Source organism: Aspergillus alliaceus (genome assembly GCF_009176365.1).
Source record: "Aspergillus alliaceus strain CBS 536.65 unplaced genomic scaffold BDW43scaffold_32, whole genome shotgun sequence".
In the NCBI taxonomy this organism is placed as follows: Eukaryota; Fungi; Ascomycota; class Eurotiomycetes; order Eurotiales; family Aspergillaceae; genus Aspergillus; species Aspergillus alliaceus.
In genome coordinates, this window is record NW_022474715.1 from 25520 (window position 1) to 40190 (window position 14671).

The 14671-nt window shown below is 44.9% G+C and overlaps 1 protein-coding gene across 1 annotated transcript; it reads left to right on the forward strand.

Moving 5' to 3' along the window:
* The first annotated feature begins 105 nt into the window (after positions 1–105).
* On the forward strand, positions 106–2983 carry BDW43DRAFT_281429 (uncharacterized protein). Its single transcript, XM_032042499.1, has 4 exons — positions 106–237; positions 482–538; positions 845–2262; positions 2316–2983. The coding sequence occupies exons 2-4, from the start codon at positions 514–516 to the stop codon at positions 2559–2561; spliced, it is 1689 nt and encodes a 562-aa protein (XP_031898560.1). The 5' UTR covers positions 106–237; positions 482–513; the 3' UTR covers positions 2562–2983.
* Positions 2984–14671: the final 11688 nt, after the last annotated feature.

Below are 14671 nucleotides of genomic sequence, written 5' to 3' on the forward strand. Positions count from 1 at the left end.
TCAAGGGCAACCGTATTAATTAACAGTGATTAATTATTATCTAAACCGCTTATTCCACGAAAAACACTAGCAATGAACTAATCCGCAATTCCGCATACTAGCCAGACGCCCAAACCAAGGTAGTTAACGGCCCATCACTTTGTCCCCCTCCATTGTCTTCTGGTCCCTTTTCCTATCTTTCACCAAAACACCACTACCAGATTTTCATTGTTTGGTTGTGACTTGTTCTATCCCACGGTTGGTTCTCCTGCCCCCCTTCCTCTTGGTCCACACTTTACCATTTATTTGCCCCTATCCTAACCAAACTTTCTGCTTATTTTTATTTGGCAACCCCACGTCCGCACCTGACCCCTCAAGCCCTCAAGCCCTCATACTGACAGCAGATGTGATTTGGTCCATTGCTTCGTTCGCTTTGCAAGAAATCCTAAATGAAGACTTCTCTAGAATCCTTGATCTGATTGATGTTTTTCTGCGACCAAAGTAGTCATTGTCTCTAGGTAGAAGCCCCGTATCATGTTCGGATGGTGTAGTTCATTGGGTAAGGCTTCCTTCCTCTCTTTCATTATCACATTGCTTGAAACCCCACGCATGATTGTGTTTCGTCCACCAACATGTCCACATGAATCAATTGCGGATACAGCGGCTATGTGGACAACGCGGGATGCCAAGTTCATCATTCTGGCATGCTCCACAAACCAGTGTTAGCTGTCTGTCTGTATAACTTTCATCTCTCTATAATTCATCTGGTCTGCCACCAAGGCCAAACATGAGCCTAGCGCCCTCTTCAGCTGGGCGAATCTCATGGCCGTGACTAATTCAATATCTGGGCTAACTGTTAACACAGGCTTCCCCTCAGTGAGTTCGGAGCCTGACAGGGAACGACGAGCTCCATCTAGCCCAACACCTTTAGACTTCCCGGCCTATAAGCTTCCCGATTCCACGAATAATGAGCCAGAGGCCTCTTTACAACAGGTGCATGAAATTCTAGCATCCATCAGAAAGCCACAAGATATAACGCCTGAGAAGTTCAAAACCCTCAATCTGAAGGTGGAAACAGATCTTCCGGCCTCAAGTATTGTCTATAAGGATGGTCTGAATTTCTTCCCTCCTGTGCCCTGGAAGGACACTTCACCGAATCCATCCCCATTGACTGAAGATGGTTGCCCGATCTTGATGGAAAATGGGAATCCCTACCCGGCGAAGGAAAGATTTGAAGTTTTAAAGGACGAGCTACTTTTGGAAAACGATGATGCGTTTCGAGAGGTAGCAAGGCTAGGCCCTCGTGAGGGGCGTCAAAGGGTCCGGGTGACCCAGACACGGAAATTCTGGACGGGGCTAGAACGAATGGCTCAATACTGGGACACAAGCCTGGATAACTATTTTGAACGCCCTGCAACCCCTAATGACGCGACTGATGGAGAGACTGAAGATATAATGCAGACTGAAGCTGAAGCGCCGTCGTCTGCGGCCCAGCAAAACTCAGATACACCGATGGACATTGAGAACCCACCAAAACCTACGGCCTCCGGAGATAAATCTACCGACCAGGAAGATGGAAAGCATGAACCCGTGAAGATGTACACAGGACGTCGCATTGGTGCAGGTCATGAAATGCCAGAGGATATCCGCGACGAAACGATTAGGGCATTTACCGAAATGGCGGCATGGCCCTTTGGGTGTCAAGTTGCCCTTCCCGTGCTCCCCCCGAGATTGTCCCTCCGAACATTGCTCTTCCCTGTCCGCCAGACCTTCGCGGCTGCTCGATCACCTAAAGACCGTCAGTTAGCACGAAGTGGTGTCATGGAGGGGCCCGTCTTTTCCGCCCAGTGCCGACCTGAAACATGCTTCCGAGCGCCTGATGATGTCCCTGGTACTGGATTTGGTGAGGTGTGCGATTTGTTTCGTGAGGTCGGTGCCATGCTTCTAGTTGCCCAGGAACGAGCACGGCAAGGAATGACAGAAACAAGACCCGGCGAAGGGAAATGGTGGACAACAAGGCCTCGATGGGGTGGTGCGCCCAATGATGCAGTGGGGGATAGCGGCAACTTTACCGATGGCGACGAGAAGCCAGTACCGGACAATGGGAGCTCTCGCAAACGCTCCAAATATGAGCATCCATTTTTAGCATCCCGTCGACCTGGGTCTTCGCGGAAGCTGAGTAACAGCGAAAAATGGAAGCTTGTCCAGCCAGGCCCCGGTCTTTGGGACAAACGGATGAGATATATCCAGATTGGAAAGGACCCAGAGAGCCTATTTGACGATGTAGGTGATTCCAGTATAAAAGGTATGCAATGATGCTGACTGAGTTGCCACAGATCTATATGCTCTCCTCCATCAACCATCATCTGGCTATCCTACATTTGCGAGTCCACCGTCGATACCTCGACATCGTGACATTGGGAGACAGCGAGTTTCCCCCCAATTCCGACTCTACTGGACAACCATGGCATGTGCTGCACCTGCGGCGAACAAAATGGTATGATTTGTTCGATGCAGAGGAGCGACTTGAGGTGTTCAAAGGGATATGGACTATATTCCATCACCTCCTGCGGCGCACCTGAGATACGGTGGCTCTAGCTTTGGTCATTATTGATCCAGCATCCTCAACCCTATAGAGTCGATATATGTATCTAAATCATACATATACACAAAGGATATCGCTGCTCTCTATGGTCAGATGCATTGGCTTTACATGAGCTTTCCAGCTACATTTTTGATACTTTGTGTGTATACGTTTAGAGCGAATCGTCTCTCCTTCTATTTGGTTACTACGGCGCTACCTTTATTATTGGTGCTATTCAATGCATGGGTGCATAGCAAAAAGAGAATACCTCGGGGGTATCGTGTGCATATTGTTTGCAAAGGATAAACAAGTACCTACATCAGCTATACTGAGTAGAGCATACTAGAGGGCAGTGCCCATCCTCTTTTCAAATAGACATCTCTACCCATAAGATAGGTCAAAGGCTATGGTATATTGTATTCTTTAATGCTAAAATGGTATTCTCATATGCACTATTACCTGTGTGCTGTATAACATGAACAGGATACGGAGATCCTGCATGTCGGATAATCTGTAGGTACAATTTCAAAAATTACCAAATTGATGCACGATCATTGGTGCGTCTATCTTGATCGAGTTGTTTTTGATTCCCTTTAACTTTCAATGCTCCGTATTCAATACGGATTCGACGTGTACTTGCTTTCGAGTAGACGAGTCGACTTAGCGCACTAGAGGCATACATAGTATGTACCTAATTCTATCCTGGTCCCCTTGAGAAATATACCTAGCCATGCAATCTATTTCTCGACGGTTACCTCATCTTCTGGTTAAAGATTATTGGGGGTTTGCCTTTGTATGCCTGTTGGAGGGTTGTTCTCGAAACAACTTGACAGCGTAAATGGAGCGCAGTGCTCCTTAAGTAAATTACCTAGAGGAACGGTCTTGATGTCACAGAGCGATGCTTGATATTACCCTACCGGTTGTTATGTGGCTTAATCCACGACATTGCGTCTCCGGCCCTAGCTGTGCATTACTCTCTACCTACATCGCTACGGTCACTTTAGACGCTTGACACCAAATAATTCATAGGACTAGGAACTCTACTGCCACTAGTCCTTGCTATTATGACTTGGTCCCACCCCAACGACTGGTACAACGAAAGGATTGCCTTCCCTGATGAGCCGTCAGGTACCTGGAGGAAAGTGATATTCAGTCATCTCCCAAAAGAAGTGTAGCACTGCTCTATTTCTCCAAGCGGCATCTGGGGCGTGTTCTCTGCAAAAGAGCAGGATGGCCTGAGCGCACAATATTCAATGGAGGTTTGGATATAGTAAGGTCGTGCGGTATTCCTTGCATTATTCCCTTGGTATCTGACAAATATGGCAGACGGCGTGCACCTAAGATCCGTTGCGCAGGTACCACCATTTGACCCGGAGAGGCTCGGACATCCCAAGCGTATATCCGCCGTGTATCCCTGCATCGATATGAGATCGAAGCATTTCGTGCGCTTGAGAAAAAGGATGTAACGCATATCTCTAGGCTTGTGTGCTTTCACCTTGCACGGCAAGGCGACGAGAGTGTCGTACCAGCTGGCTTAATTCCGTACATTTCCATGTCCTGGTATTCTGATAAATGACCCGGCGATCCGATATCCATATCAGAGCGACATAGGGTTCGGGGGGACGTTCAAGGAAGAGTGGAAGTATGCTGTACTTAGCTGCCTCAATCGTGAATTCTCCGATGCGTTGCGTTCTGACCTGTTCTTCTTTCCTCCTTCGTCTTTAATAGATGAAAAGAGATGTGGCGTCGTCCATGGGTTTCCTGATCAAGATGACCTTCTTTAGGATGGTCGGAATGAGAAGGAGCAAGCCTTGCATGATCTTGATCTTTCTGAACACCTTAAAAGTAACAAGTCATCCGGTTAGATTGTCAGTTCCACAGATTGATCAGGGGGTCATTCAGCGCGATAGAAGATCAATTTGGCCCCTGGAGCTTCATTTGCTGGTTGAGGCTAGGCGAGTGTGGGTAAGGAAGGTCACGAATTGATATCCGCTATCTGCTATCGCGTATTATTACTCGCATAGCCGCATGCATCCTTATAGAGAGACGAATGTCTATTTCCGAAGAGAAAGCCGCAGTAGACGCTCGGTTGTGTTGGAAAGCAGGTGATCTTGCTGGGAATGCTTATCCCATTGACAGTGGGGGTGACTCAACCCAAAAGACGTATCAGCTAATCAAAGAGATATATGAGAAAGGCAGATGACTAGTGACTCCTAGCAAAAGACTAACTCCACTCGAGTGCATCGACCGAGTCCTAGAACAGAGAGCGAAAAGTAGAGCAGGTGTCCCACGTCAGAGATACCCCACCAAGCCCCCACATAGATTATGAAATCTACCTTAACATGAATGGAAGCTGAATCACTAGCTATTTGTCTACCATACTAAGGCAGCTACGGCACTCGTTCCCCTGGATAGAAGCGGTATACGGTTGACGATACATTTTGCCTCTCTCAGGGTTACCCGAAAATACTCCAGAGCAATGCGAAATTCTGCTCGCCTGTAACTTAGCGAGATGGGTACCAGCCAATCTCGTATCTTTATAGAGTGAGGCTCTGATCGTCCAATATCGGGTTTATAATGTCTGTGCGTGCGAGCCAGACAATTGGTGCTCATGGGGTCGGTGGGGATCGGATAAGAACCCCGTTCTCCATAAATGCATGGAAGTTTGCCCCGTGTAGAGACGATGTCCGTGATATCATATGTTAATAGTGAGGCAATAGAATAGTGATATTGGACTAGCTTCGAGGCGAAGCTGCACGTAGGGCTATAGGAGATGTCATGTCGATTGAGGATATTGTCACTGTTGATCAGGGGAGCCAGGAAAATGCATACTGGCACTATGAGAAGGAACCTTTCACTTCCTACCTGAGGTGTTGATGCCAAAGAGAGTCAAAATATAAAATAAACAATTATGCCCAATATGTCGTTATTTTTGAACGATTCAGAACGAAAGTTGCTATTAATAAGAGGCGATAATAACCCCCAGAGCATAGTATCTAGTTTTCCGGTTGCTGAAGTTGATGGTATTTTGGACTGGTCCATTCGATCGGGAGATTTCTTTTTTATTCTTTCTTTCTTTTTCTTTTTTTCGTGGAAGGTCTAAAACGGTATGCACATATGCACATCATGATATTGTTTCACGACAAATGCAATGTCATTTCCAATTAGAAAGCTCAGGATTCTAGTCCTTGCTAGCATTTGCGACAGGACGGTCAACACGGGAAGCTTTGTCCATATGCTGATCTCTTCGCGTATGATAGCCACCTACGATTGGACGCCTCCTCAGCAAGGATACTGGAGTTGCAAGCTAACTACCTAGAATGTACGGTAATGTACCTATCTGTTTAGGCCAATGCCATTGCTGGGGTTCTTCATCCATTGTAATTTCCCACGCGATTTCCATATTAGGGTAAAATAAAGCCTGACTGATCACTACGTACTCTATACTTCGTAAATATATTCTACCCTAATTGTGTTGACTAGTAAACTTCCCAAGCTTCACGTATTCCGGTAAGATACCTATGTCGGCATCTCCTCAAGTGCGGAGTATCCTGCATGTAACGAGCGGCAATACATACATATTATGTGTGTTAATATGTATGTATACCACAAGAAAAAAAAAAGAAAAAAAAAAAAGAGAGAGAGAGAGAGAGAGAAGAAAAGAAGAAAGGCAACAGCCAACAGCAATGCATATGATATAAACAAGTCAACAAATATCAATTGATTCCCACTGGTAATAGACTGATATGTAAGCGCGGGGTCTCCGTTCCTGTACATAGTAATGTAGGTACTGTACATGGCTCTATCCACCGTGTCCCCTGCTAGCTTCTTCGTGCTGTTCCGGATTTGTTCGGAGCCAGAATCACAATAAACCTCAAGGAAGGGCTATTGAGGTTCCAGACCAGCGGAAATGTGATAGGTCCAGGGGCGTCAAGGACAAAGCGCGCCTCCAGTCCTCGCATTGGGGGAATTGCAGCGCAATGGCAGGCAGCGGAGTATCTGTTTCTGGAGCGATATGCCCCGTTATCCATGTAATTAATGGTGATAACATGGATCATTCGCAATGAAAGAGTCAGTTGGTTGGGCACGAACATCGGGTCTTGGTCGCATGGTGGCCACCACGGAGAGCTGTCATATTCCCGACGTTCAAGTGTACCGAAAGCCTCCCGAGCCCATTAACCAGGTCCATGGGTCGATGGAGTTTGGTAGGGGTGCGTTAGATTCCAATGAGTTATATTCGAGCAACACTTAAATTTGGGTAATTGAATAACCCAGACCCTACCTAGTACTGCCTACTGTACTAGTTTACTACTGTTCTGCCTGGTTCCCTTTCGCAATGAACAAAGAGTACTCTGATATGCATGTAAACTAATAATTTAGCGTTAAAGAATAGAATCTAAGAGCTTAACCGTCGGTTATAACGGGAGGAGTATAAATCACTCGTGGACGATGCCGAGGTTACACATCTATCCCTCGACAGACAATGAAAGGGAAATAGATCATACAGCCCTTTCAGTGCCTTACGATGTGTACAAAGTATGGTAGTGATAACCCACGCCAGTGAGGGGTACCCCTAAAAGTCCCATTCCAAATTATTCTATTATCACTATTAATCTTTTTTTGTGTCGTCCAAGTTCCACTAGGTTAGCTGTAAAGGCAATTTTATGCTTCTGCTTTGATCGTCTGTACCTGCAAGAGAACAAGAATGTCCCGTCAACTAAGAAGTCATGCGCAAAGTCGGATACTTGAAATTGGATATTGAGGTTGTATTTATCAAGTAAAGTTAGGATGGAAATATGGGCCTCTTCATAACTACCATTGTTTCAGCTTCATCAACATGAGGATGATTACTCCCTTGAGGTAGTATTCGCACATTGTGGTGCAAATGTCATTGGTTGGAATGCTGGCTTACTTTATGCAATTATGGCTCGTGCCCATTCCCTGCGTTCGAAAGGGTCGGATAAGAATGCAACAACGTAGGTTAATCAATGCAGCATTGGGTTCACTGCACATGCAAGCGGCGAGATCAGGAGATCTGTTCCTGGAAAATGATTATACAAAATGCGGTTATGAGATATGTGCATTAGTAATTTGGTATGGAGTACGAAACTACCCCTCACTTCGACAAGGAGGCCCAAGTCCCCGATCGATCGGGTCTCATCATGTTTGCGTAAGGAGGCAGCCAAGAAGTGGGAGATTGATACAAGACAAATTATATTCCGGGAGGTATCCTTTTCACGGTCGCCACATTGAAATCGGCGTAGACTCGTTCACTATATCCTGTTTGTAAATCCCTGCCTATACATCCATACATTACCAGTCAATTTCTCCTTAACGTTTCTTCGGCCCATTTCCTGGTTTCTTCTTACCTCATAGATGCGCAGGCCACGTGGTTGTGGATACGTAGTATTTAGAAGAACAGATATCCACATGTATTGTATCGCAAGTGCGCCCAGTAGGAGTATCAGCTTTGCTCCATTTGAACCGCTTATATCCGTCTGTTCTTAGAGAAGGTCGGTATAGTCTATTAGACTAGAAATGCAACTATTTGGGCAGAACCAACAACTCAATAGCGAGGCTTTAGTCTCAGCTTGGCAGGGTAGGCATATTTAATTGCCAGCCATTCATGTGCTTGATTTCACACCACCACTCGGGGGCTGTGGTACAGCAAACTATTTCACATACATCTCTGATTTCCAAAAGGCTTCCTTAGCATTAATCAATGTACAGTGAATTTTAGTTTGTTTTGTGATTGTGAGGAACTTATAATGAGCTTGATTATGATACGCCCGCTTTAGGCTGGCCGTGCAATGAAAAAAGAGAGCCAGCCAGATAGTGACAAAGAATATGAAACGGGGGCCGCATAATTATGATAGGCTGAGATACTATTCTCCACTCTGGCCTTGTTTTGTTTAATATTTATAGTATTTGTAGGCTCTGGTTGAGTTCACCTACCTATCTTGTCGGCATCAACTACCAGTAATATATCGGAGTTGCCTATAGTCTCGCTTTGCTTACCTAGGTAGGTAGCAGGATTAAGATCTGCCCTGAACCAGTCCCTCGGAGCTCGTCAGATGGGCGGTCCATCCCGCTGTCAATCAAACAAGTATGGAATTTGTTACGGGGCTGGGATCTTATGGGCAATACTTGTACCTGACCTTTTTTTGGCTGAACGACGATGAAGATATTATTCGTCAACCCTTCTCACGGTAAAACTCCTCTAGTGATCAATGAGGAACTTAAAAACGCTGACTTCGTGAACTGTTGATCTTTCAGATGGATCAGTGCGCGTCACATATCCACCAAAATTTGCTGAGACATTGAATTGATCTATGGAGTACACTGGTCCTAATAAGATTTCCTAAATCGGAGCCGACTTCAAAGTAAATGGACCCTTAGACCTCGTGACAATGATTGCCCAGCTGAGCTGGTATCCGCAAGATTCCTTCTCCTTCGTCAGTAGGTAGCATTCAATATCTTAGACAGTGCGTGCTCCGCAATTACCCATTGCAATTTACCGAACGAATAGGGTTCCTCATTTTTTGGGCGATTCGGAGTTCGGCCAATACATTACAAATTATGTGTGAAAATGGTTGCAGCAGCCAGCGGCTTGTAACAACCACACTACCTAAAATCTCAACATCAAGCATTTTAAATTTACATGGTTCCCACTAGTAGTTACGATTGATGGGTCCTATGATGTATGTATCACAGCAGTTTAGCGTATATCATCTTTTGCATGCTTTTCTAAACTTTGCTTGGGTTAAATTGCGAGTAGAGCTTCCCTAGAAAAAGCGAAGAAAGGGAGGAGGAAACCTCGCTTATTGCCGAGAAACAACCCGAATAAATCAGGATATCACCTTTTTAACACGTCCAGCTCCAGGGGAACCTTATTATCAACTTCCATGTTGAACAGAAGCATCCCAATGCCAATGACTTTGTCTCCTACAAGTAACACTTGTGACACTGGTGTAACCATTCTTTCACATATCAATTCAGGGCACGGAGTACTGCCCTCCCCTCTGTACCATCACTCACCCATCCACTCCAACCTTCAGGCAAACGATGATGTGCAGTACAGGGCCATCCCTTACTTCCGCCACTACATCATACTACTAACTATACAGCAGTATGCATGCACATCACCCGTAGGAAACTTCGGCAGTAGATCATATCATTGCAAAACCTTGACTTGAGCCAAGGGGGAGCGGAGAGAAGGCGTTATTGAGCTAGAGCTAGACGTTGTGTAGCGTTATTCCGTCCCGGATTAATTATATGAAACATACCTCTAGCTGTTACAGAGTACTGGCTATGTCATAGGTTTTTGCGGAGGCTTGATGGAGTTCGTATGTACGGAATACCAGTTACCCGATGAGGCGGTCTATGGACTAAAGTGAAGATCAAAAGAATTATGCGGCCAACCGACGGGTGGTTCCAGGGAGACGGGATCAGGGAAAGTTAAAATTGCGGATCAACCGGACAGCGAGGGAGAAAAAGAGAAAGAAGGATTTTGGTGGTCTTTGGAATGGCGGTTGGAAGGAATTAATTGGTGGTGGTGGGATGGCACATGGTGCAATCAGGTCGGGCGTTTGGGTCACGCTGGAATTGGGAGAGGGAACCACACCCACGCAGGGTTTATCTCTCAAGATGGAAGGCATAGCACGGTATAATATTGACACTTCCAGGCTAACATTATCCGTATCTATCTTTATATTACGAGAATCCTTGTTGTTGTTGGTGGTGGTGGTGGTGGTGAAAGAAGCGGATGAGTCCAGAGTGGCAAAAAATGGCGAGCCGGAGCGCCGGACACTTGATGATTCATTACGTGCCATCAATTCTGCCCCTCCTTTTTTCCGATGCCGAGAAAATCCAGCCAAAGTTTTGGGTCCTTGACTATTTACTCGTTCTGTCAATTAAAGCGGTCTTCAGATGGGGCTGAACTCCACTAACGGATGACGGTCGGGCTCTGGATGCCTATCATTGACCAGTACATTACCCAGTAGGATTCGCGTTGAAATACGCGGTCAAATTGTTTACATCAATTGATGGGTGGGAATCCTATTCGGGTCATTTACGCGGTAGGACGGCGAAGAGCTTTGCATTTCTTCAATATTCTTGATAGATAGTATATAATACAATATACGCACCATGGTATATGGGGCCGTGCAAAGATATAGAATGGTTCTATATACAGTGCATGACTACTAGGTAGTGGCTGTTGGTTAATGCTGTTTTCCGAGTGTAATCCGAGGGATAGTTGGCACATCTATATAACACTCTGTATGGAGTATGTCTATCGTGGGTTTCTTCTAGGCTACCTAATTTTGTATGTACAGTACAGTACTGTAACAATAGAAACTGAGGTATTGCTCGGTACTAAATCCAAACGATTCCGGAAAGATGTCCTGTAACTTTACTGCTTCCCGACCGGGTACTACTAGTAGTAGCACCATGGATCCATGACGGCAAGCAGTTTGTTCCTGTTGATTGGAACCAAGGAACAGGTGCCATTCAGGTGGTATATTTTGATTTAGACCGTCGATTTGGGCAATGTAAACAGTAGTAAGCTGAACTATTCATGTATGTTCTTATAGTTACATCTGCAGTACCTCATGGGGTATGTGCGTACATATGTAAGTCAACAGGACCTAATTGACAGGGACACCCTGAATAATCTCATGTGTTCCAATAGTGGAGCTAGAGGTCTATGTGGCCTCTCTTTTCGTAATGTATATATATATATTTATCCGTTAACAAGACAGAGAGAGAGAAAGAAAAAGAAAAAGATAATAAGAGATAAATTAAAGAACGGCATAATAGCTTCAAAGCATATATAGTCATGATCTTTCTACTTTGGAGTTTCATTTTATATTGAATGTGGCATGGTAGTTCTCCGCCTTTTCGGAACAGGCGGTCCTCCTGACTCCTTAATCCATGCAGAAAGCTAGTTTACTGGGTAGAGTACGTACTACTACATATGCAGGTGTGCTGACCCTTGATTCCAATGACCAAGTGATAGCCCCAACCCATTGATTGATTCTCACCGTCTTCTGTTTTTGCGTGGGGTTGTGGCTCGGGACACTTCTTGGGTCACATCATGCATACCTTGCTCGCACTCTCGTTTCCTTCACTACGCGAGACCGTGGCTGTCTTTTTCTCAGCTTTCTTCCCAAACCAGGATACTTCCTCCCCTTCAACTTTGACATTTACAGTCGTAATCTCGGAATGTAGATTGCGACCTGTAAGTTCTTTCTGACCTAGATAATGTTGGGGATTTAACTTTAGATCTGAATTGACCAAACAGCCGATGATGAAGATAGGGGACCTTGCCAATAATAAGCCGAATTAAGCTGGATCACGGCTTTAGATAGGCACCAACAGAACCAAGGAATGCGTCTGAGAGGCTTATGTGTTGACAACAGCATGTAAAGTTCTGTTCTACTGCCCAGTTAGGTTATCCATCTACCAGCCCTTGGAGAGGGATAAACTACTTGGAGTCCTTTTCATCATCAATCAGGTGTCTCCATATATTTGTTCCATGCCTCGTTTCACTTTCTTCTACCCAACAAAATGATCTGGGGTAGACATACAAAGAGATAAAACCAGAAGATTTTAATGTAGAAAAGAGAAGACCCCCCCCTCCCCCTTTCCTTTCACACCTTTGCACATTTCTTTGTCTTTTATTTGGTAATTAAGACTTTCATCCCAAGTATCCGTATTTCCAACCTCTTTATCTGCCATATCTTTTGGTCTAACGAGTGGCCAACACAGTCCACCGCTGAAATTGCCCCTCCGGATTTTGGGCACCGACCACTCTTTGATCGTCTCACGGGATATCTGTCCCAAGCAGAAGATAGAAAAGCGAAGGGTCTAAGCTTGAACTAGCAACAATTATAAGAGACATCATCCTCCTTATATATTTCCTCAAATCTGCCTGCCTACGGTACGTGAATGTTATTGGGCAGACCGACTCGGTTCGGGTGACACTATTTTCCCCAAGAAATTTCCATGTGGCACTGCGAAAAATTATAGAATGGAGCTGATTATCGGCCCTTTGACAGGATAGGAAATTGAAAGGTAGCTTAAACACTTCACGGATTCGCTTTCCAACCCGTCCCGTGTTAGCAAGTTAGCAACAGCTCCAGTTTGCAGCTCCACTCTTATTAAGTCTTTTTTTCGTTTCTTGTTGCTGGTCCCATCCCACTTTTGTTTTCTTACGGCAGAGTCAATAACCGAAACAGAGATATAGACCCAAAAAAAAAGCGAAAAAAAGCGATCTGTCAACTTTCGGTGGCTTGTGGTAATACCCTGCAAACCAGGATTTCGGTCCAAGTTACAAGACCCAGCCAAGCAGCCAGTCAATCAATCAATCTGTCAGAAGGAGGCGCGCGTCAAAAGAAATGAAAAAACGAGAATACTCAGGGAAATTTTGCTTAGGGTAGAAAAAAAAAAACCTTTAAAGAAAATTCAAGAAGAGGCAGAGAAAAGAGAAGAACTGTAATTTTTATTTTTATTTTATTTTATTTTTATTTTTTATTTTTTTTTTAAATATTTTACTCTATTCACCATTGGTACGGTTGAGATTGTTATTGTTGTTGGTATTGTTATTATGCGTAAAAATTTAAAACCGAAGTTTTGATCTATTCATACTTACTACTCCTAACCACTAGATACTTCTCCCTACGGGCAATCCCTCCACCAGCGAAAAGAGAGGGAGGGAAAAAAAGAGGGAGGGGCAAGTCACTCTTCACTTTTCCTCATGTTTAACCCCGTCCATTAATCAATCAGGAATCGCTATCACAGCTCTGTTTGCCTGTGTGGATTGACCTCACCCATCCTCATTATTATTGTTATTGTGGTTATTATTTTTTCTCATGACTCTCGCCTCTCTCTCCACCCACCATACCTGCGACTCTTAATTGCTCCTACATTTTACCTTATTTGTTTCCCCAGCAGATCATTCATTCCCACTTACTTGGCCACCACCATCGGGTCCCCTTAGGTACCTACTGATTTTACTGGGTCCTCAACCGCCCCTCTTCCTCATTCCTTATCCACTAACTACTGACCACTACTACTAACTACTCACTAATCACCACTCTATCTCTCTTTTCCTCCTTCTCGCGCCTGACGGCAAGTCCTTTGCCTATTCAAGTTTAATTCCTCTCCCTGCAGTGTCTCCATCATCATCCGCCCGCTCATCTCTGGCAGCACCTTCCCGCTTTCTGTCAACACTTTTTGGTTTCTTAATAAACCCAGGGCAAACCCGACCTTTCTGTTGGCTTTCCCACCGTTCCTGCTGTTGCGCACCACACGACCCGACGGCTTGGCTTAGCTATCTCCTAACTGATCGGAAGAGTAGAGGCAGTGCCAAACGACCGCCGTATTTAATTCCACCCTTTGGGCCACCACGGTGTACGTACTACTATCTTATTACTACTATTATTATTGTTGCGATTTAGGATTTTCTGCCGTTATAAGAACATTATCAGCACTATTCTATAACCAGTTTACCCCTGTTCTAGCTCCGTTGGATTTTTTTAGTTGGATTTTTTTTTCCCTTTCCCTCGTTTCCTTTTACCCTTTGCGCTTCTCTTACCTGATTTGGTCCCTTGTCTGCGCATCTCTCCTGTGTTTAGAAAAAGTACCTATACGGAGTACTCCGTACTGGAGAAGGGATCACCTACATACCTTATTTCTCTCTCACTGACAGGGTCGGTGTGCCCACTCCAGTCGTTAGCTCCAGCGCGGATCTCGTTCTTTCCCACCCCCCAGCTTATACTACTTATGACAGGTACTGCTTAGTGTTTTGAGCTCTGTCCTTGATGCCCGACCTATTATTACTGTTACCATCGTCCTGGGTTACATTTTGCATTAGCTTTACCTTGCCTTTACTATCATTTCTTACCTAATTTCCCTACTTTCTCTCTCTCTCTCTCTTTCTCGCGTCCTGTTCTTTTTAGCCAATGTCCCTCATGGTTGACCGTTGATAATGTTGGCTTTGCGCTCGTTATCTTCTAATTCTATTATAGCTAACTCTTAAAGCTATCAAGTCACGCATAGTTGCCTCCATCCAGCAATCAAACAAACTGGACGATCTCACGCGTT

Coding starts and splice junctions, on each gene's coding strand:
- BDW43DRAFT_281429 (XM_032042499.1), top strand. CDS start 514: ATGTTCGGATGGTGTAGTTCATTGG. Junction 539..844: donor CGGATGGTGTAGTTCATTGG/GTAAGGCTTCCT, acceptor CTGTTAACACAG/GCTTCCCCTCAGTGAGTTCG. Junction 2,263..2,315: donor CAGAGAGCCTATTTGACGAT/GTAGGTGATTCC, acceptor GAGTTGCCACAG/ATCTATATGCTCTCCTCCAT.